Genomic DNA, 22,837 nt, shown 5'->3' with positions numbered 1-22,837 from the left:
AGTGGTAAATTCCTAGACACATACAACCTACTAAGATTGAACCATGAAGTAATCCAAAACCCAAACAGACCAATTACAAGTAATGAGATTAAAGCTGTAATGAAATGTCTCCCACCAAAGAAATGCCCAGTACCTGGTGGCTTCATTGCTGAATTTTCCCAAATATTTAGAGAAAAACTAGTATCAATCCTATTCAAACTATTCCAAAAATAAGAGGAGGTGGGAATACTTCCAAACTCTTTCTACCAGGCCAGTAATACCCTGATACCAAAACCAGACAAAAAAAGAAAGAAAGAAAAGAGAAAGAAAGAAAGAAAGAGGGAAGAAGGAAGGAAGGAAGGAAGGAAGGAAGGAGGGAGGGAGGGAGGGAGGGAGGGAGGGAGGGAGGGAGGGAGGAAGGAAGGAAGGAAGGAAGGAAGGAAGGAAGGAAGGAAGGAAGGAAGGAAGGAAGGAAGGAAGGAAGGAAGGAAGGAAGGAACTACAGGCCAATATCCCTGATGAACATTCATGTAAAAATCTTGAACAAAATACTAGCAAATCACATTTGACAACACATTAAAAAGTTTTTTCATCATCACCAGGTGGGATTTATCCCAAAGATGCAAGGATGGTTCCACATATACAAATCAATCAATGTGATAAATCATATCAAAAGAATGAAGAAGAAAACATATGATTATTTCAATTGATGCTATAAAAGTATTTGATAAAATTCAACATCCTTTCATGATTAAAAAAATCTTTAAAAACTGAATATAGAAGGAATGCACCTCAACATAATAAAAACCATATACAATAGACCCACAGCTAGTATCATACTGGATGGAGAAAAACTGAAAGCCTTTCCTCTAAGAACTGGAACATGACAAGGATGTCCGTTTTCACCACTGTTGTTCAATATAGTACTGAAAGTCCTAGCTACAGCAATCAGGTAAGATATAAATGGCATCCAAATTGGAAAGGAAGAAATCAAATTTTCCTTATTTGCAGATGATACAATCTTATATTTGGAAAAATCTAAAGACTCCACAAAAATACTATTAGAACTGATAAATTCAGTAAAGTTGCAGGATATAAAATCAACACACAAAAATCAGTAGCATTTCTGTACGCCAACAGTGAACAATATAAAAAAGAAATAAAAAAGTAATCCCATTTACAATAGCTCCTAATAAAATTAAATACCTAGGAATTAACTTAAGCAAATAAAGATCTCTACAATGAAAGTTAAACACTGATGAAAGGAACTGAAGAGGACACCAAACTATGGAAAAATATTCCATGTTCATGGATTGGATGAATCAATATTGTTAAAATGTTCATACTACCCAAAGCAGTCTGCAGGTTCAATGTAATCTCTATCAAGATAGCAATTACATTCTTCACAGAAATAGAAAAAAAAAATCCTAAAATGTATATGGAACCACAAAGGACCCAGAATAGCTATCCTGAGCAAAAAGAACAAAACTAGAGAAATCACAGTACCTGACTTTAAATTATACTACAAAGCTATAGAATCAAAATAGCAGAGTACTGTCATAAAAACAGATACATAGACCAATGGAACAAAATAAAGAACCCAGAAACAAATCCACACATCTTCAGTGAACTCATTTTTGACAAAGGTGCCAAGAACATACATTGAGGAAAGGACAGTATCTTAAGTAAATGGTGCTGGGAAAACTGGATATCCAAAGCAGAAGAATGAAACCAGATCCCTATCTCTCACCATATAGAAAATTCAAACAAAATGAATTAAAGACTTAAATCTGGCTGGGTGTGGTGGCTCACATCTGTAATCCCAGCACTCTGGGAGGCCAAAGAGGGCAGATCACTTGAGGCCAGGGGTTCAAGACCAGCCTGACCAACATGGCAAAAAACCTGTCTCTACTAAACATACAAAAATTAGCTGAGCATGGCGGTGTGGACCTGTAATCCCAGCTACTCGGGAGGCTGAGGTGGGAGGATCGCTTGAACCTGGCAGGCAGAGGTTTCAGTGAGCCAAGATAGCACCATTGCACTACAGCCTGGACAGCAGATCAAGACTCTGTCTCAAAAAAAAAAAAAGAGAGACAAATCTAAGACCCTAAACTATGAAACTACTACAAGAAAACACTGGGGAAACTCCAGGACATTAGACAGGGCAAAGATTTATTGAGTAATACCTCACAACCACAGGCAACCAAAGCAAAAATGACCAAATGGAATCACATCAAGTTAAAAAGCTTCTGCACAGCAAAGGAACCACCAACAAAGTGGAGACAACACATAGAATGGGGAAATATATGCAAACTGGCCATCTGACAAGCGATTAATAACCAGAATATATAAAGAGCTCAAACAATTTGAAAAAATATTTAACAATCTGATTTTAAATTGGGCAAAAGATCTAAACAGACATTTCTCAAAAGAAGACACACAAATGGCAAATATGAAAAGGTGCTCAACATCACTGATCATTAGAGAAATGGAGATCAAAACTACGATGAGACATTATCTCACCCCAGTTAAAATGGCTTTTATCCAAAAGACAGGCAATAAAAATGAGGATGTAGAGAAAAAGGAACCCTCATACACTGTTGGTGGGAAAGTAAATTAGTACAAACACTATGGAGAAGAGTTTGGAGATTCATCAAAAAACTAAAAATAGGACTACCCTATAATTTAGCAATCCCATTGCTAAGTATACATACAAAAGAAAGAAAATCAGTATATTGAAGAAATTATCTGTACTCGCCTGTTTAGCACAGCACTATCCATAACAGCCAAGATTTCAAAGCAACCTAAGTGTCCATCAATAGATGAATGGATAAAGAAAACATGGTACATATACAGAAAGGAGTGTTATTCAGCCATAAAAAGAATGAGATCCTGTCATTTGCAACAACATGGATAGAACTGGCAGTCATTCTGTCAAGTGAAATAAGCCAGACACAAAGACAAAATTCTATGTTCCCACTTATTTGTGGGAGCTAAAAAATTAATTGAAACAATTTAAACTCATGGAGATAGAGAACAGAATGGTGGTTACCTGAAGATGGGAAGGGTAGTGAGGGAGTGGGGATGGTTAATGGGCACAAAAACAAGTTAGAGAGTACGAATTAGTATTTCATACCACAACAGTGTGACTATAGTCAATCATTTAATTGTACATAACTAAGAGTATATGTGGACGGTTGTAACACAAAGGATAAATGCTTCAGGTGACAGATATCCCATTTACCCTGATGTGATTATTACAAATTGGATGCCTGTATCAAAATATCTCATGTACCCCATAAATATATACACCTACTATGTACCCGTAAAAACAAAAAGTTGAAGATTAAAAAAAAAAAAGAAGTCACTTTCACTTGGCATTTCATGCACCATTTAAAAAGAAAAAAAAAAAAACAGGAGATGCCTACTAGTCCTTCAAAAACTAAAAGGCTTCACTGGAATACTTGTAACAACTGACGTACATGCTTTAGTCTTCCAAAATGGGAAAAACAAGGTAAAAACTAAAACCATGAAGTAAATAGTTTGCTTTAAACATTCTTCAAGTTTATATTGCCCATAAGCCGTGTTTTCTAAAGTTCTTAAAATGAGTACTTTTGTGCTCTTATCTTGAATACTTCAATGTACCTGATTATAGTACCAGAATGTGGCTATAAGAACTAATGTCTCTATCATATTAATATAAAAAATATTTAAGGTATTTGCATTTTGTTTTAAAATCAACTCTTCAGAAGAATACATCTTTTAAGTTATACCCTGACCATGAAATATCATGTTTTGGTCTTGATGGCAAAAAATATGCAGAGTAACATTCCCTGTCATACATTCCCTGCACACTGGGATAAAATGTATATTATTTCTGTAGTGGTGGAAGAAGGGAGGAACTTCTGGTGTCAAATACTTAGTATTCAGGGAGAATAAAGAAAATAACCCTCTGGAAAAGTACTTTCTTGGCTTAGCCACACAGGAAAATTCAGATGCATTTTTTTTTTTGTCATCTTCTCCCACAGGTGAACTCTCAGTAAGCAACGCAACTTTTCATCAGACAGGTTTTACTACATTTTTAAAGAACAGTCTAATTTACAACCTTTGCATGTGCTTCAAGTTTTTCATGTTTAAGATACAAATATAACCTCAAGCAATTTGTTTTCATCTTGTAGTCATAAAACATGTGCAGGACACAGAGATCCTTTAGCTCTTAAAGGACACACTATTAAACATAACTTATTTATTTGAATATCAACTATGTTTACATGTTGATAAAGAGTACAGTTCTGAACCAAATAAATTGTGCCAGTCATATAACTTGATTCTTATTTTAAATAATTCAAGTTATATTCATATCTACCTTGTAGATTATAAGAGCTACATTATATATTTCTAAGCAATTTTAAATTAATTTTGCAAAGTAGTTTTCAGTATAGGTCATATACATTTAGTGTCCCTAAACCAGGAGTTTCCTTATCAATTAGACAATAAGGAATTGCTCGTAATATCCAGCCTTTGTCTTTATAACCTCCTGTATAATATCTTGTTGTGTCCTGTGGAAAAATGTACTGAGGACCCTCACCTATCAAGTAGGTAGAAGCAACAGACAGGTTCAGAACCACTACCCTAAACAAAGAAGTCAAGAGGAAGATTTAGAATAACTTTTATTCAGAAGGAAAACAAGTGAGAATATGCATGAAACTGAGGCATGCTAGGTTGGTCTGATCAACTGGCACCAGTGGCCCAAGAAAATTAATGCCCTTCATGATGTGGAATCTTCTACAAAATAGTTTATGTACTTTAAGGAGGTAAACTTTTGAAAATCAACAGAAGCAAAGGAAATGACGAAACATTTGCTGCTATCTGAAGAGTATATTCCACACTTGGTTTTTAGTAGCAATGTTGTTGAGAACACAAGGAAGCTCATTTTAAGATCTTACCAGGGAATCTGGTAACATTAACTATTAAACTTTATGTATGTGTATATAAATCCCTCTAAATTAGTTCTAAAAACCTTATATAATGATTACAGGGTTTTTTTGTTTTTTTGTTTTTTTTGAGACACGGTCTTACTTTCACTGGGGCTGAAGTGCAGTGGTGTGATCTTGGCTCACTGCAGCCTCCACCTCCCAGGCTCAAGCAATCCTCCCACCTCATCCTCCCAAGTAGCTGGGACCACAGATGCACACCACCACACCCAGCTAATTTTTGTATTTTTAGTAGAGATGAGGTCTTGCCAGGTTGCCCAGACTGGTCTTGAACTCCTGGGCTCAAGCAATCCGCCTACCTCTGCCTCCCAAAGTGCTGGGACTTTAGGCATGCTGGGACTACAGGCGTGAGCCACCATGCCCAGCTGATTACACACTTTTCAAAGTGGTTTTACTTAACTTCAGTCATGGATTTAAATAAGATAGAGGATTTAAACCAAGGTTATTTGCCTTTTCAAGGTATGCATGTGTGAATGTGTGTACATATATATACATGCACACATATATATACATATATACCTACATAAGATTTACCTAAAATAAATAAATTTCTATGAATACGAAAGTTCCAAAAAAGTGATGGAAATATGCCTCTTTGCAATTCTTACCAGCACCAACAGAGGAATCATAAGCCCTATAATGCTTCTTTTGAAAGATACAGTAGTAGACAAACATTAATGTCTAAAAATACCTTTTAAGCTCTATTATTTTCATTAAATAAGCAGGTTGTATGTTATACACAGCCCAGTGATAAAGCTTACCAAATAAGGCTTGCACACAAATCAAAGATGGAATAAAATAAATTTAAATCGGATTTGTTCAAATATTTTTTATAAGGAATCAAAGATAGTTTTCATTTAAGATAGCTTAAACTTCGACTTGCCATAGAATACAGGTAACTTCTGCTTTACTCACAAATGAACATTGAAAATATTCAGGTTAAGTATTATGGGGCTCATAAAAGCTCATCTGTTTCAATAATTTAAAGAAAACCATTATACCCAGTGAAAGATGATGTTCCCAAAAGTCCACCAAGCAAAAATATTTAGTTCTAGTTCTCATTTTAGTTCTATTTTCCCCGCTATCAGGGTCATTAACAGCAGTATACAGAAATAACCCACAACTTATCAACCTTAGTGTCTCCACGAGTTTTCACACAAAGTAAACTATTAATCTTTTCTACAAGTGCCAAGTTTTAAGAAAGTGACTAAACAAAGTATTGTAGGGAATAGAGTTGAGAACTAAAAGTTTACACATAAACCTAAGAGAGAAGCAAGAAGAGTTTTCAAGCTGTGTGTTCCACAAGGGACTACCACCTTAAACTGTGTGCCAAAGAAGGCAAGGTCTAAGTGCTGCTCCCTAAAATGTTTAGAAAATGTTGTTCATAATACATGGAATATTTTTTGAAAAAACTGAGGCATTCTATAATTGCCCCCCTCCAAATATACCTGTAACTTTCAAAAAAATTGTTTAACCCAATATTTTCAAAATACTTGACTTCAAATCTTTCTTACCCATTAAGAGTTCTGCAAAGTTAGTGTTTCTCGTAGCATATTTTGAGAAACAATGTAAATACTAGGTAATGTGCCATTGATTTAGGATCTATTAAGAAATCATATAATTAAGAGAAATCCAGCAAGGCAACAGGCAGAAAACTGCTTAGGAATGTTTAAAATATTTAAGATAACACACAAAAGATAATATAACAAGAATAGAATACATGGGTTGTTATTATTGGTATGGCAAGCATCATCTGCATATACAGTCTATCAAATTGTTTCAGATTATTTTTTCATCCTTACTGCCAACATTTCACCCATGCCCTTTCCACTGTAGAATAATGGTAAGCTTAAATATCTTCCGAAGTTATTTTCCTCGTTATAGTCTATTTTTCTAATCTAGTGCTTCCCAAACTTAATTTATTGCTTATGAGTAAGAAGAGATCTTGTTAAAAATGCTTAACTAATCTAATCTAGTGCTTCCAGCTTAATTTATTGCTTATGAATAAGCAGGCATCTTGTTAAAAGGTTTTGGGGGTGGGGTCTGAAATTTCCCATTTCTAAGAAGCTCCCAGGTAGTACTGATGCAACCACACTTGAGTAACAAAGATCTAATTCATTCTAAAAGCCACGCCTTACTACTCTTAACTCAGTGAATTCTGTGTAAACATCTATATTCAATTACTGGTCAAAAACTTCATTCTAGACCAATCTGGTTTTTCTCCTAACTATTATACTCATTTCAACCCAACCCTGGTTTTTTTTGTTTTTTTTTTTTAAGATAAAATGTATGTAAAGTACAGATTTTAAATGTACAATTCAGAGTTATGATAAATGCATATTCCAAGTAACCAACTACTACCTCCCCCTACTTTAGGTAAAATGCATATACAGTGAAGTACAGATTTTTAATGTACAAGTCAATGAGTTTTTATAAATGTATATACCCGAGTAATGGCTATTCCTTTCCCAAAAAGATATACACACTGTCATCACAGCAACTCTGTGTTTTGGCCCAACTCTATAAACGCCCTTTCACTTTTCTACTGCCTTTCCACCTCTCCTTAAAGACTCAACTGAAGCCCTTCTTTCTTCAAAGCACAACCAAAATTCACTCATGTACCACCATCTAAATTTATTTATTATTTTTGAAACAGGGTCTCCCTCCATCACCCAGTCTAGAGTGCAGTGATACAATCATGGCTCACTGCAGCCTCAAACTCCTGGGCTCAAGCAATCCTTCCCGCCTCAGCCTCCTGAGTAGCTAGGACTACAGGCATATGCCACCGTGTCCGACTAACTTTTTTTTTTTTTTTTTTTTTTGGTAGAGATGGGGTCTCGCTTTGTTACCCAGGTTGGTCTCAAATTCCTGGCTGCATGCCTCAACATGTTGGGATTACAGGCGTGAGACACTGCACCTGGCCTCTAATCTACCATTTTTAAGGCCCAGCCATCATCATCCCACTGAACAACTACAGTGGGCACCTCACAGGTTTTTCTACCTCTATTCTTGCTCCCTTCCTCAATATATTATCCATAGAGTTGTCAGAGTGACCTTTTAAAATTATAAATCAAAGCAAGTTCCTGTCCTGCTTAAAATTCTCCAATGGCTTACCATCACATTTGCAATGAATCCAAATGCCTTTTCCTGTATCAAAAAGCCCCTACTTTTCTGACCTCATCTCTTGCTACTTTCCCTATTACTTTCTATGCTCTGGCCACTTGAACCTCCTTCCTGGTCCTACAATATAGCAAGATATTCCTACTTTAGGGACTTCACATTAATTACTTCTGCTCTTCCTCACCACCTTTATGACAGGCTACTTTTAGTCATTCAGATCTGATCTTTAAAGTCACCTCCTCACAGAAGCCTCCCTGACAACAAAATCTAAAGTAGCTGCTCGGTCACTCCCTAACACAAATCCTATTTTAATTTTCCACACAGCATCTGTCGTTGGTATTTATCTTGATGTGTTTGTTATTTATCTCTTGTACAATAACATAAGCTCCATGACTATTACATTTTTCAACAGCTTTCAATGCTTTAACTTCTGAACCCAGAATGGCATCCATCTCGTTACAAGTAGATGCTTCACAAATGTTTTCTAAATAAACATGTTAACATAGATAATATATATTCATGTTATGCAGATGAAAATTATGCCTAGTATCCCAATACAAAATTTCCTGTAAAATCTAAAAAGAATAAGAAAGCTATTGCTAGTTTTCAAACAAGATAAATCCTTCACAAGAAAAAGAGGAGGAAAGCATTGCACCTTTAACCTGGAGCAAAAATAACATAAAACACAGGTTAAGGCAAAGTTTAACTCACATAAAGTTTAATCATCAAGTTAATGAAAATATCAAAATTTTTGAGTTAGTGTATGGCAGAGAAAATTTAGTTGCAAATAATACAGTTTTTGGTGTTTCCATTATTGACAAGCTATGCTGCAGAAAGAGCAATCGCATTAAATCTTAGTTCATCAGGGTCACGCTCCATAAACTTCTTGCAAACTTCTATGGCATCCTATGGAGGAAAAAAAAAGTATGATTTTTCAGTGTATAAGTGTTTTACTTACAAATGATAAACATTTCATATTTTTCTAATTCATACTAATTTTACACTGCAAACTTCCTTTTCCAAATGAGAAATAAAGAACACCAGAAAAGTAAACAGCTGGGTGCCCTAATTTGCTTTGTACAAAAGTATAAGATACAGTAAGTTTTTTGTTTGTTTGTTTCTTTGTTTTGAGACAGAGTCTTGCTCTGTCACCCAGGCTGGACTGCAGTGGTACAATCTCGGCTTACTGCAACTTCTGCCTTCCAGGTTCAAGCAATTCTCCTGTCTCAGCCTCCCTAGTAGCTGGGACTACAGTCACATATCACCACGCCCAGCTAATTTCTATGTTTTTAGTAGAGACGCGGTTTCATCATACTGGTCAGGCTGGTCTCGAACTCCTGACCTCAGGTGATCCACCCGCCTCGGCCTCCCAAAGTGCTGGGATTACAGCCATGAGCCACTACGCCTGGCCATAAGTGTTCTTAAAATGCTATTAAGAAACTTTTCACCTAAAAATCACGTTTCATTGATTCTAAGCCACATAATTTATTCATGTTTTAAAATCTCTAAAATCAGGATCAAGATACAATTAATGGTATCCTGGATTTGATGAAATCTGGGATATAATGAGCAAGTCTTTCAATACTATTCTTGCCTTTTCAAATTTTACGTTTGTTCATAGAGCTGTGAAAACCTCTTTATTTGTTGTAGATTTTTAACACTAATATAAATTTTCTTTTTGGATTTTCTAGAGAGAACAAGGATAAAGAAGTATTCAAATACAAAGAAAATGTTATGCAAGTGACCTTTAGAGATGTTTTAAAGATGACAAAATATTGATAGCACTTAAGATGGGCCAACAAGTGTTACTGTTACCTCTAATAAAGTTTCATCACTAGTTTCACCATGGTTAATTGGAAATGGTTTCCGCCCATCTGTGGAAAACAGACAAACAATTGAATGCTTAGCTGTTTTTACAGGATAATGTACTTTCAACTTCCATTTTCCTCTTCCCCCAGTGAGGCAAGAAAAGTTAAAAGCCATTTTAAATAATATATCCTAAAACAAATGTTTTAATGTGCTACCATGAATATTTTTTATTAAAGTTTATTAGTTAGAATTTTGCTTCCATATTTGAAAGCCTAAATTATCTTCATGAACAGAATTTATTACAATGCTGGCTTTCGTTTCCTGAAAATGATACGCAAAATTAAGTCAGTTTTTTAAAAATTATCACCCCAGCTTTTATCCTTAGAAATTAAAAAAATTTCTTTTTTCACTTTAAATAGGAAGATCTCAAGTAAGACAGACATGTTTAAAACAATGAAAGGGAGCCACACTGTCATGGCTTATACAATACTACTACTAATTGTGTACCACCAATGCAGTAATATAGAGGAATAATCCAAATAACCCAGGGTTATTTTACTGACCACCAAAATAACCAAATTCACAATCAACTTAAACAAACTAGTACTTTTTCAATACTATTTTTTTAAAAGTCCAGAATTATTTAAACTCATGCTAACCCAAAGTCAACTGACAATTATATATCCAAATCCATAATCTCAGATGTCTTGTAAGTGGCTCTTCATTAAGTTCAATCCATAAAACACAGCCCCTTCTACGATTCCATGGTTTTTAACCATAATAAAAATTTCTGAATATGCATCTAGTAATAGACTTGGTTGTCAGATTTTTTTTAAAAATGAATGAAAATCAACACATAAATTCATCTCCATAAAAAGTAATATTAATTTCTATAAATTATATCATCAGAATTTGTGATTCCTATTTTTGGACTAACATTGAGATAAATATTCAAAATCCAAAAGAAACTTATCCCTTAACTACAATGCCTGGGATGTAATTCCTAAAGTTTCTAAGAAACCTTTAGGAAACATTTTCCTGTAACTATATTACACATGAACACTTAATTATCCATATTTCTATGAACTTATACTATCTTCCTAAATTGTAATGTATATTTCTCAATAATATATCATAAAATGTCTTCTTAAAATATCCTTTTGTGGCAAATGCTTATTCTTCAATAGACTATTCTATGTTTATATGACTATCACATTCATTATGTGCCACGCCATTTTGTATTATTTTTTAATGTCTACATAAAGGCAAAAGTATAAGTAAACAATGTAGACTGTTCCCTCCCTAACCAAATTATAAATTAATATATATTTTTTCCTTTTGTATTTTTCTTTCTTCTATTTAATTTAGGGACAGGGCCTCACTTATATTCCCCAGGCTGAACCTGACCTCCTGCGTTCAAGCAGTCCTCCTGCCTCAGCTTCCCAAGTAGCTGGGACTGCAGGCACATGCAACAGCACCTGGCTTAATATATGTATTTTCCTGGTTTCCATCATTTTTGTGTGTGTGTCATTCATGAGACTAAAGAGCTAATAAACTCAGCTATGGCTGGGTGTGGTGGCTCACGCCTGTAATTCAAGAAGATTGCTTGAGGCCAGGAGTTCACCACCAGCCTGGGCAATACAGTGAGACCCCACCTTTACAAAGAATTAATAAATTAGCCAAGTATAGTGGCACAAGTCTGTAGTCCCAGCTATTTGGGAGGCTGAGGCAGGAGGATCACTTGAGCCCAAGAGTTCAAGGATGTGGCAAGCTATGATCGTGCCACTGCACTCCAGCCTGGGTGACAAAGTGAGATTCTGTCTCTAAAAAGTAAAATAATAACATAATAAAATAAAAACAAAAAATGGCAGTGAGCAATTTTCCTTCGAATGCAGCTGTTTAAAGTAACATATAATTAATTTCAATTATTATAGACTAAGATTGTTAAACAACTGATCCTGAAATGTCAAAACTGTACAGTCTATTTTTATAATAGCAGTATAGAACAAAGATTAATTATGATTTTTACTGTTATTCTAATCCATGGGCCAAATCCAGCCCTCAGTGTATTTTTAATGCCTCCTTTAAGCTAAGACTGGTTTTTATGTTTTTAAAAGACAGTATGTAGCCCACAAAACCTAAAATATTTACTACTTGGTCCTTTACAGAAAAATTTTGCCAAAACAATAAAATGTAAAATTTGCTGTTGTTCCAAACACCACTACCACAAAACTGTCACTTGCCAACAACTTTGGGTGTAATTTCAGTAAATGCATACACTGCAGAAGAATCCATGAGGCTCAGAGACTGTCACACTAACAGGCCCCTTCTAAAAGAGGCAGGAAAAAGCTGCACCTTGTACATGGGTCATGTAACCTAAAAACCCCAGTCCAAATGGGCTGTGCCACTTCCAGGCTGGACAGGGAAGACAATAGTGGCCTGACTTTTTGGTAGTAACTAACCAATTCATTCAGAACTTGTTTTTTGCATAGTGTGATCACAAGCCCTCAGAGAAAGGTGACAACAGAGTTGTACAAGAGACAAGCGACATGACAAACATCACGAGATGCTTTTTGGTGCAGATAACTGAGTATCAGCTACTGTCAAATACCCAAGAACGGCCAACGACATGAATGATGGAGCTTAAAAAACAGAGACTATACAGAAATAAAAACTGTTTTACTGGTTTTTGTTTTTGTTTTGTTTTTGCTTTTGTTTTTTTTCGAGATGGAGTCTCGCTCTGTCGCCCAGGCTGGAGTACAGTGGCGCGATCTCAGTTCACTGCAAACTCTGCCTCCCAGGTTCACGCCATTCTTCTGCCTCAGCCTCCCGAGTAGCTGGGACTACAGGCATCCACCACCACACCCAGCTAATTTTTTGTATTTTTAGTAGATACGGGGTTTCACCATGTTAGCCAGGATGGTCTCGATCTCCTGACCTTGTGATCCACCCACCTCAGCCTCCCAAAGTGCTGGGATTACAGGCGTGAGCCACCACACCCAACCACAGAAATAAAAACTTTTTAAAAATGTACAGGCTTAAAAAACAGAGACTATACAGAAATTAAAACTTTTAAAAAATGTACAGGCATGCCTGAGAGATATTGTGGGTTAGCTTCCAGAATACCACAATGAAGCAAGTATCACAATAAAATGAGTCACAAACTTTTTTGTTTCCTAGTGCATATAAAAGTTGTGTTTATATTACTCTGTAGTCTATTAGGTGTACATTAGCATTATGTCTAAGAAAACAATGTACATACCTTAATTAAAAAAACGCTTTATTCCTAAAAATGCTAATGATCATCTCAGCCTTCAGCAAGTTGCCATCTTTTTTGCTGATGGAGGGGCTTGCTTTGATGTTGCTATCTCCTGACTGATCAGGATGGCAGTTGCTGAAGGTTGGGGTGGCTGTGGAAATTTCCTAAAATAAGACAATAATGAAGTTTGCCATATTTGACTCTTTCTTTTATGAAAGATTTCTCTGTAGCATGTGATGCTGTTTGACAGCATTTTACCCACAGGAGAACTTCTTCTAAAAATGTTGTCAATCCTCTCAAATTCTGTTGCTGCTTTATCAACTACATTTATGTAATCTTCTAAATCCTTTATGGTTTGTGGTCATTTTAACACTGTTCATGACTTCTTTATTAGGAGTAGATTCCATCTCAAGGAATCAGTTTATTTGCTCATCTTTAAGAAGCAACTCCTTACTTGTTCAAGTTTTATCATGAGATTGCAGCAGTTCAGTCACATCTTCAGGCTCCCCTTGTAATTCTAGTTTTCTTGCTATTTTCACGATATCTGCAGTTACTTCCTCCAATGAAGTCTTAAACCCCTCAAAGTCATCCATGAGGATTGGAACCAACTTATTCCAAACTCCTGTTAATGTTGATATTTTGAGCTCTTCCCATAAATCATGAATGTTCTTAATGGCATCTAGAATGGTGAATCCTTTCCAGGAAGTTTTCAATTTACTATTCTCAGATCCATCAAAGGAATCACTGTGGCAGCTATAGTCTCACAAACTGTATTTCTTAAATAACAAGAAATGAAAGTCTAAATGATTCCTTGATCCATGGGCTGCAGAATGGATGCTGTGTTAGCAGAAATGAAAATATTAATCTCTTTGTAAATATATCTATATCAGACTTCTTGGATTACCAGGTGCATTGTCAATTAGCAGTAATATTTTCAAAGGAAATCTTTTTCTGAGCAGTACGTCTCAACAGAGGGCTTAAGATATTCAGTAATCCAGGCTATAAATAGATATACTATCATCCCGGCTCTGTTGTTCCATTTATAGAGCATAGGCAGAGAAGATTTAGCATCATTCTTAAGGACCCTAAAATTTTCTGAATATCAAATAAGCATTGGCTTCAACTGAAAGTCACCATCTGCATTAACAAGACAATCAGCCTGTCCTTTGAAGCTTTGAAGGCAGGCATTGACATCTCCTCTCTAGCTACAGAATTCCTAGATGGCATCTTCTTCCCAAGAGAAGGCTAGTCATCTACATGGAAAATCTGTTGTTTACGTAGCCACCTTCACGGAAGATCTGAGCTTGATCTTCTGGATAACTTGCAGCTTCTCCATCAGCACATGCTGCTTCACCATGCACTTTTATGTTATGGAGATGACTTCTTTCCTTAAACCTCATGAACCAACTGCTAGCTTCAGACTTTTCTTCTGTAGCTTCCTCACCTCTCTCAGCCTTAACAGAACTGAAAAGAGGTAGGGCCTTGCTCCGGATTAGGCTTAAGAAAATGTTGTAGCTAGTTTGATCTTCTATCCAGACCACTCAAACTTTCTCCATATCAGCAATAATGCTGTTTTGCTTTCTCATCATTCATGTGTTCACTGGAGCAGCACTTTTAATTTCCTTCAAGAACTTTTCCTCTGCATTCACAACTTGGCTTATTGTTTTGCACAAGAGGCCTAGCTATCAGACTATCCTGGCTTTCAATATGCCTTCCTCACTAAGCTTAATCATTTCTAGTTTTTGACTTAAAGTCAGAGACGTGTGACTTGAATGCTTAGAGGCCTTTGTAGGGTTATTATCTGTCCTCATTTCAATATTATTGTATCCCAGGGAATAGAGAGGTTCAAAGAGAGGAAAAGAGATGGGGAAATGGCTGGTTAATGGAGCAGTCAGAACACATACATGAAATCAATTAAGTTTGCCAGCGTATATGGGTATAGTTTGTGGCATCCCAAAACAATTACGGTAGTAATATCAAAGATCACTGATCACAGATACCATAACAGATATAATAATAAAACGTTTGAAATGTTGGGAGAATTACCAAAGCGTGACACAGAAACACAAAGTGAGCACATGCTGTTTGAAAAAATGGTGCCAATAAGCTTGCTCAAAGCAAGACTGCCATAAACCTTCAATTTGTAACAAATGAAATATATGTAAAGTACTGTCAAATGAGGTATTCCTGTATTATTACTATCCTTAAAATGAGGAAATTCTACATACATAAAAGAACAGAATGCCATATTTTCAAATGCCATGCAAACTTAGAGAACAGAAGAACTCTTAAAAATTAAAACTATGGCCCGTGTGCAGTGCCTCATGCCTGTAATCCCAGCACTTTGGAAGGCTAAAGCAGGAGGATCACTTGAGCCCAGGAGTTCAAGACCAGCCTGGGCAACATAGCAAGACCACAATTTACAAAAAAAAAAAAAAAAAAAAAAGCCAGGCATGGTGGCACAGGCCTATAGTCCCAGCTACTCAGGAGGCTGTGGCAAGAGGATTGCTTGAGCCCAGGACGTCAAGGCTGCAGTTTGAAGGGGTTCCTTTCAAAGGCCAAGTCTGCAGTAATTTGAGCATAAAAATACATGATATCATGGATTATAATCATTTAAGTAAAGTAGGAATCCATGAGTCCATTCTGATTATAAATGGATAAATGAGAGGAAAAGGAAAGCTTCTAATGTTGGGGGAATTTTTTTTTAATTGCGATTTGGCAATAGTCATAATGATAATCCAGTCAAGAATAATCAATGGATGCAAAATCTGGAGGATAAAAGCCTGATGAGCAACTGCATGACATACTTCTTAACTTTATTGTGAAGAAACTACCTAAAAGTGACTAAACATCACCAGTAATGGGGCAAATTGACATCATGTGCCTCTCGATATGATGCACTGAGAAGAACGCAGCATTATTTCTATAGTATTCCTGCCAAAAATGCATAAATCATGAGGATAAATCAGACGGCCTAAATTGGAGGATAATCTCAAAGTAACGGCCTATACTCTTAAAATAAATGTTACAGTCATGAAAGACAAGAAAGCATTCTGAGGTACTGTTCCAGATGAAAGAAACAGTACAAAGAAACATGATGAATTCAACACATAATCCTGGATTGGCTCCTGAATAGAGGATATTATTGTGATAATCAGGAAAACTGTAATGGGGTCTGTGGATCAGATAATATTTGATCAATGTTATAATAATTTCCTGATTTTGATATTCATACTATAGTTATGTAGGAGAGTATCCACTTGTTTTGAGAAAATACACACAGAACTTTTAAAGATAATGGGGCATCATGTCTTCAACTTATTTTCAAATGGTTCAGAAAAATGAATTGAATCTGGGTAATCTGCAGGAGGATGTATGGGAGCTCTGTATACTATTTCTGTAACTTCTATGAACATCTTAAGTTATTTCAAAATAAAATTTCTAAAACTGCTTCAAAGTATTCCTGTTACTTCAGGTAGACAATAATTTATTAGTTAATGGTTTTTTAATCTGATTGTTCAATCAGTTCCAAATCCACCTCTAAATCCCAATGCTCTACTCTATATCCACAAGGAGTCATTTTATCTATTTTAAAATATGTACTTCTTCCCCTTTACATATGCCAGAAACTATATGAGGCCCCAAGGAAAAGGGAGGGGTGATAACAAAAGAGAAATAACTCAGTCCTTTTCATTGGTTAACCTTACAATTTATTAGAGTAGGGAATTAATACATTAAAGACTACCACCATTCTCTGTTAAATATAGATATCCTATAGAAATTAACTTGCACAATGTCTACAATCATACAGCCTTATTTTTAAAAATAAAGTTACAGTCATCTCTCCATATCTGTGGGGGACTGGTTCCAGGACCCTGGCCCCATCTCATACCAAAATTTTGAGATGTTCAAGCCCCTTGACATACTCTACCTAAATGGTATAGTATTTGCATATAACCTACACAATTCCAAATACTTTAAATCATCTCTAGATTACTTATCATACGTAATACAATATAAATGCTATGTAAATAGTTGTTACGTTGTTTTCAAAATTTGTTTTTTATTGTTGTATTGGCATTTATTTTCTAATACTTTCAATCCACAGTTGGTTGAATCTACCAATGCGAGAACCCACAGAGAGCCAATTGTACTTTGAAATGACTTCTTTCTTAAAAGTTATATAGTGTCTTTTCTTTTTTTTTTTTAAGAGATGATGTCTTGCCATGTCACCCAGGCAGAAGTGTAGTGGCTGTTCACAGGTGCAATCATAGCACACTATAGCCTCAAACTCCTGGGCTCAAGCAATCCTGCTTCAGCTTCCCACTACAGAAAGTGGGACTACAGGAATACGCCACTGTGCCCAGTGCTAATCTCTTAATCACTGTTTTCTACTCACTAACTCAATACTCTTCTTGCTCAATATTCCTTTTGAATTTATTAGATCTGCATCAGAGTTACTGCCAATTTCCTTTGCAATGAATCAGCAACTGCCCATCTTTGTACTGTACCTATTATTGCTCTGACATCTCAAAGATTATGGCTATTCTTTACCACTCTGAAATTATTTAAACTCATTTAAAAAATCTAATTTCCAATAGGCTTCTAATTTTCCCTCAGATCATTCTTCTTGATAAAGAATATCTAAACCAAACAAGACCTCAGTAGTTCTGACTTTGTTTTATGAGGTTCTTACTTCAAACCAATTTTAAAATCCTTTTGTGTTGATCTTGGCATGCTCCAAAAGAGCATCACTCTTCATATGTAGCTTACCCTTGATATATGTCCTTCCTTCTAACTGCCCTTTTAGCCTCTGAGCCAAGACAGCTATCTAACCAGTAAAACCGAGGTTTTTTTAAGACAACTCTTTCCTTCCCACTGAGATCATTAGAGAGGTTTTCTTTTGGTTTAAATATATTTTAGATGTCATTGTTTGCTCTATAAGTCTCTCATTCTGAAAGTCACAATCACATTTATAGTCTCTGGTTATATGTTTGCTCTGGCCAAATCTACTTTCTTGAAGTCAACAGAATGTGTCTGTTAAGTCCCAGAACTCTTTATTTCCTCTTCCACTAGTTATTAATTACTATTCACAATTCAGAGTAGAAAATCTGCTTCCAGCAACCACCCAGACATCTGAAGTCCCCAATCACTGTTATACTTTATCTCTGCAGATTTTATAGACTGAATTAGCAAGGCACATCTTCCAAACTGTCCTGGAGGTCCATTATATACTACCAAAATAATGACTTCTTTTCATTTAAGTTTTATTACTCCTCAAATCACTCTAGTATTGCAGACAACCCTCAGGGTTGCACATTTTTATAAATACTATGTTCTTTCTTTTCCTTGTCCCCTTTGATAGGGCCATTTCTTTTTAATAAAGTATGCGATCTGTTGCTAATATTCCAAACACAAAATCTATCTAAATTTTATGGATCACATTTACAGTCACAATCTGTGTTCTTTCAAAAGTCTTCTACCTTTATACAACTTAAAATTAATGTGACAAGGTAATATATAGACAGCAAATGAGAGGTAATAGAACCAAAACTCATGGTATCTAGAATTACTGAAAAGAACTTCTCTTTTTTGTTGTTTATTTGGCTTGTTTAAAACTCGAGAAGGTCTTATGGAAAAGAATAAGAAGTCATAATAAGTATTGTACACCAATTATGAAAAAATTACAAGAAGTTTATTCTGGCTGAGTAAATTATCTAAAATTATGTGATCTCCTCCAACATGTCATGAAATAGTCCACTGAAAGGTAAACTTAAAAAAAAAAAAGTACAGGTATAAGCCAAAATACCAAGTAACTAATCATGGGTACTCTCACACATGCCTGAAGGAAACAAAGCCTCCTGTAAAGTCTTTAAAAAAATCACAGGAACACTACAAAACCTTGAAAACTAGTGACACTCAGCCCAATCATTACGACTACTATGCTATGTTTTTTTGTTTTTTTTTTTTGAGATGGAGTTTCACTCTTGTTGCTCAGGCTGGAGTACAATGGCGCAATCTCGACTCACTGAAACCTCCACCTCCTGTGTTCAAGTGATTCTCCTGCCTCAGCCTTCCAGGTAGCTGGGATTACAGGCATGTGCCACCACGCCTGGCTATTTTGCATTTTTAGTAGCGATGGGGTTTCTCCATGTTGGTCAGGCTGGTCTCGAACTCCTGACCTCAGGTGATCCGCCTGCCTCAGCCTCCCAAATACTACACTATCTTTTAAAACTAAAGGTTGTTCAGCCAGGTATTGATGATAACCCACTCAATAATTTTGTAATGATTGCCAGAGGGATTTGCAGCAGTTCCCTGTAATGGTTTTTACTTTCTTGCTTTGCTAAAATGCGAAGATGGTATGCAAACATTTTTGAATTATAAGTTGCTTAAACATAAAATAACATTTTTCTAGTAAACTGTCTTAAAAGGAAAACTGTCACTATGTCAAATCAATTTTGTAGGCAATCAGTTAATTTAAGTAAACACAATAAATATCAATAGTCCTGTTTATCATAAGTAAAGAGTTTCTCATTTACCATTTCTCTCCCCAGGACAAATTAAAATAGTTCTTACCTAATTCATAGAGATGCCCATCTACATGAACTAATGCAATAAAATGAAGATCTACTTTTTCATCTATACTTGGCGCCTGGAATAGGAGGGAAAAATAGGTATTATATACATTAGTAGTCAAACAAATCACTCATATATATATATAAACACATACAAATAACATCAAATTATATGAGAACATTTATCCAATATAATTCAAGGCTTAACGTTTGGTATAATGGACAAAGAGTGACCATGCCTGTGTTTGTGACAATGTGCTCATTTATCAGCAAAGAAAACAGTGACTAAAAGCACAACTTTCTTAATCTCAACTATCTAAAGACCAAAAATTGTGTTCACCTTAGAAGCCTCAGCACTTAGCACAATGCCTGGTATACAGTATACGCACAATGCATACTTACTGAATGAAATGAATACATGAACTGATACATATGAGTTTTAAAAATTTGAAATAAGAAAGTTAAAATACTTTTACACCTAACAGCTTAAAGAAACTCTTTTCGAGTTAAATTTTAAGATGTCAAAAGAGATGTTCCCTTAAAGACTTGAACTTGATAATCTGATGTTTTAACATTGCAGTGTAAACAGTCTTTGAGTAAAATAAGTATTTTAACTCACTCTGGATTTTAAAAGTTTAAAAATGAATACATGCAGGAAAATAGCCCAGGCGATTAAAAGGAAGGGAAAAAAGATAAGAACAAATTAAAGTACAATTCACAGTAGCCTACGATTTTTCTCTTGCTTTGATGCTTAATAAACAATTTGAAATTAAGACTAGATCTACGTTTCTTTAGCTTACCAATCAATTTGCATGAGCAATATCTACATTTCTAAGGCATTCAAATAACATATGCAAAGTCGATACATTGATTAACTGGCACTTTCTATGATATGTAGTAACTATACAGCTAATATTAATATGAGTTAGCTATACATCAAATCTAAATGGTTTGAAATGAAATACAATCACTGTTAAAAATGCAAATAGAGCACAAATTTTCAAGGAAAAGTTTTCAAATGGCATAAATCAAATTATATCTCAGATTACTTAATATCCTTTCAGTAACAGATAGTATCTTAAATAAAAAATTATATTCTTTTCATCCTCAAGTAACTATATAGTTTCAAGTAGTTGTAATATGAAGTTTTCTGACGCAGATATTGAAAGGTACAGAATAAACATTACTATCTTGGATTTACAGAATGTTTCTAAAACATTTATACATAGTGTCTCACCTAATCTCACATTATTCTTCAGAGGTTATTTCCCTCAAATTATGAATGGAAGAAATTCAGCATAAACTGATGTGGCAAGCCAGCTCTTCTAGCTTCACTCTAGAACTACAGAATTCCACAGGTGTTAGCAATCAGGGTTATCTAGTTTTATTGTTGCTCCAGTACTGCACTTCTCCATCTTGTGGTAGCCCCTCTAATTGTTGCTCCAATACTGCACAGCCCCATCTTGTGGTAGCCCCTCTAATGCCAGAGGCTCCTCCACTAGGTTTTCAGGCAGTCCCTTACATTGTTAGACAGTTTTGTTAGAATTTTCCCTCATACTGAGGCTAAATATGTCTCCTTGTATTTTCCATCATATTAGAAAAAAGTCTAATCCCTCCTGAACATATTTCTTCAAATATGTCAAGACAGTGATAATGAGTTCCCTTACTTTCCTGGTCAGAGAATCAAAAAATATTAGTGGCCAGTCTAATATCTCCATTTATCAATAATCAGAAGAGAATCCAATTTTTTAAGGCTAAACCTAGGCAATTATATAAACTGTAACTTTAATTCTGTAATAAAAAGGCTATAATGAATTATTCATTCACCTAGGAAAGAGTCTTGTTTTTACTCATTTTAAGACAATTTTCCAACAGGATATGAAATACTCTAAATCTCTTAAACTTTATGCTTTCATAAATTATTAGTTACCTTAACACCATCTCTTCTTAAGAATTACACATCTTATAGCTTCTATTTTTCATATTGTGCCAGTAAATACAACCATGCTAGAGGTAAAAGTAGTACAACTGGAGTCAGAGAACTGAATATGGACCCAATCCCTGTAAGCCTCAGGTTTCTTATCCACCTCGAGGTTTAAATGAGCTGCATGAAAGTACTTTGTAAACTGTTAAGTCTTATATAAACCTTATGTATTACTCCAATAATAATACTACATTATTGCAAATGTAAGCAATTATCAAATGTAGTAACTCAAAATTGTGCATCATTGCACCTTTAATCTAAAAGTGCATACTAAAAATACAAAATTCTAAAAAGGGTATGAAAAGCCTTCAAACTATTATAAAAGATAAGCAAAGTTCAAAACTTCTAAGCCTTCCACAAAACCTCAAAACCTGTCATAAGCCTTTTCCTTCAGTGAGCTTCAATTAGTCTCAGAGTCTAAAAAATCTGTAATTACTTAATTGCTTAAAAATTATTCCACTAAAAACAAGAAAAACAAATAAAAAGGAAATTTCAGCATGTCGTATTTCAAAAAATGACCAAGAAATAACTACGCAAAGGGCAAAAAAAAAAAAAAAAAAAAGCTATAGATTAGATCTTTTTTTCCTTCATACATATATATATGAAGGAAAAATTAAAATTCCACTTTACATCCAAACACCACTTTGGCTTTGAAGCTGCCACCTAATATTGACACTTCATAGATGTAGTATGACTATTCTTGTATGTCTCTATCTACTGATGAGGATCCTACTCTTTTAGTATAAATAGTACCATTGACTTCCAATCAATTAGTTTTGATATATATATCCCTAATTTAGAATGCAACACTTCTTAGTTAACTCAAAGAATTAAAAAGTGATAACAAATCAATTAGATATAAATTAAATACTAAATATAAATGTCACATTAAAATATACACTAAATTTAATGTGTAATTGTATAGCACTTAATATATACCACCAGGCACTGTTCTAAATGTTTTATATGTATCAAATAATTAATCATCATACTGGTTGAGCATCCCAAATCCAAAAATCTAAAATCTGAAATGCTCCAAAACCTCAAACTTTTTGAGCACCAACAGGATGTTCAAAGGAAATGCTAATTGCAGCATTGTGGATTTTAAATTTTCTGG

At 35.1% G+C, this 22,837-nt stretch overlaps 1 protein-coding gene and 1 long non-coding RNA gene across 7 annotated transcripts in view; one reads left to right on the top strand and one right to left on the bottom strand.

The window, feature by feature from the left end:
- LOC134738072 (uncharacterized) overlaps positions 1-12,586 on the top strand; it is a 34,330-nt gene extending 21,744 nt beyond the window's left edge. The window contains exon 3 of the long non-coding RNA XR_010123596.1: positions 12,395-12,586. This is a non-coding gene — a long non-coding RNA (uncharacterized LOC134738072). The remainder of the gene's footprint in view (positions 1-12,394) is intronic.
- The window catches only part of UCHL3 (ubiquitin C-terminal hydrolase L3), a 58,021-nt gene continuing 43,978 nt past the window's right edge, over positions 8,795-22,837 (bottom strand). For all 6 annotated transcript variants that reach the window (XM_054446954.2, XM_063650968.1, XM_054446955.2 and 3 more), the window contains 3 exons: positions 19,738-19,813; positions 9,909-9,967; positions 8,795-8,999 (listed from right to left, as the gene is read on the bottom strand). In XM_054446954.2, coding sequence (XP_054302929.1) covers positions 8,916-8,999; positions 9,909-9,967; positions 19,738-19,813 — 219 coding nt within the window. In that variant the 3' untranslated portion in view covers positions 8,795-8,915. The remainder of the gene's footprint in view (positions 9,000-9,908; positions 9,968-19,737; positions 19,814-22,837) is intronic.

The sequence above is a fragment of the Pongo pygmaeus genome, chromosome 14 (genome assembly GCF_028885625.2).
Source record: "Pongo pygmaeus isolate AG05252 chromosome 14, NHGRI_mPonPyg2-v2.0_pri, whole genome shotgun sequence".
NCBI classification, from domain to species: Eukaryota; Metazoa; Chordata; class Mammalia; order Primates; family Hominidae; genus Pongo; species Pongo pygmaeus.
Note: the sequence above shows the minus strand (reverse complement) of the source record. Positions and strands in the feature narration are given on the sequence as shown.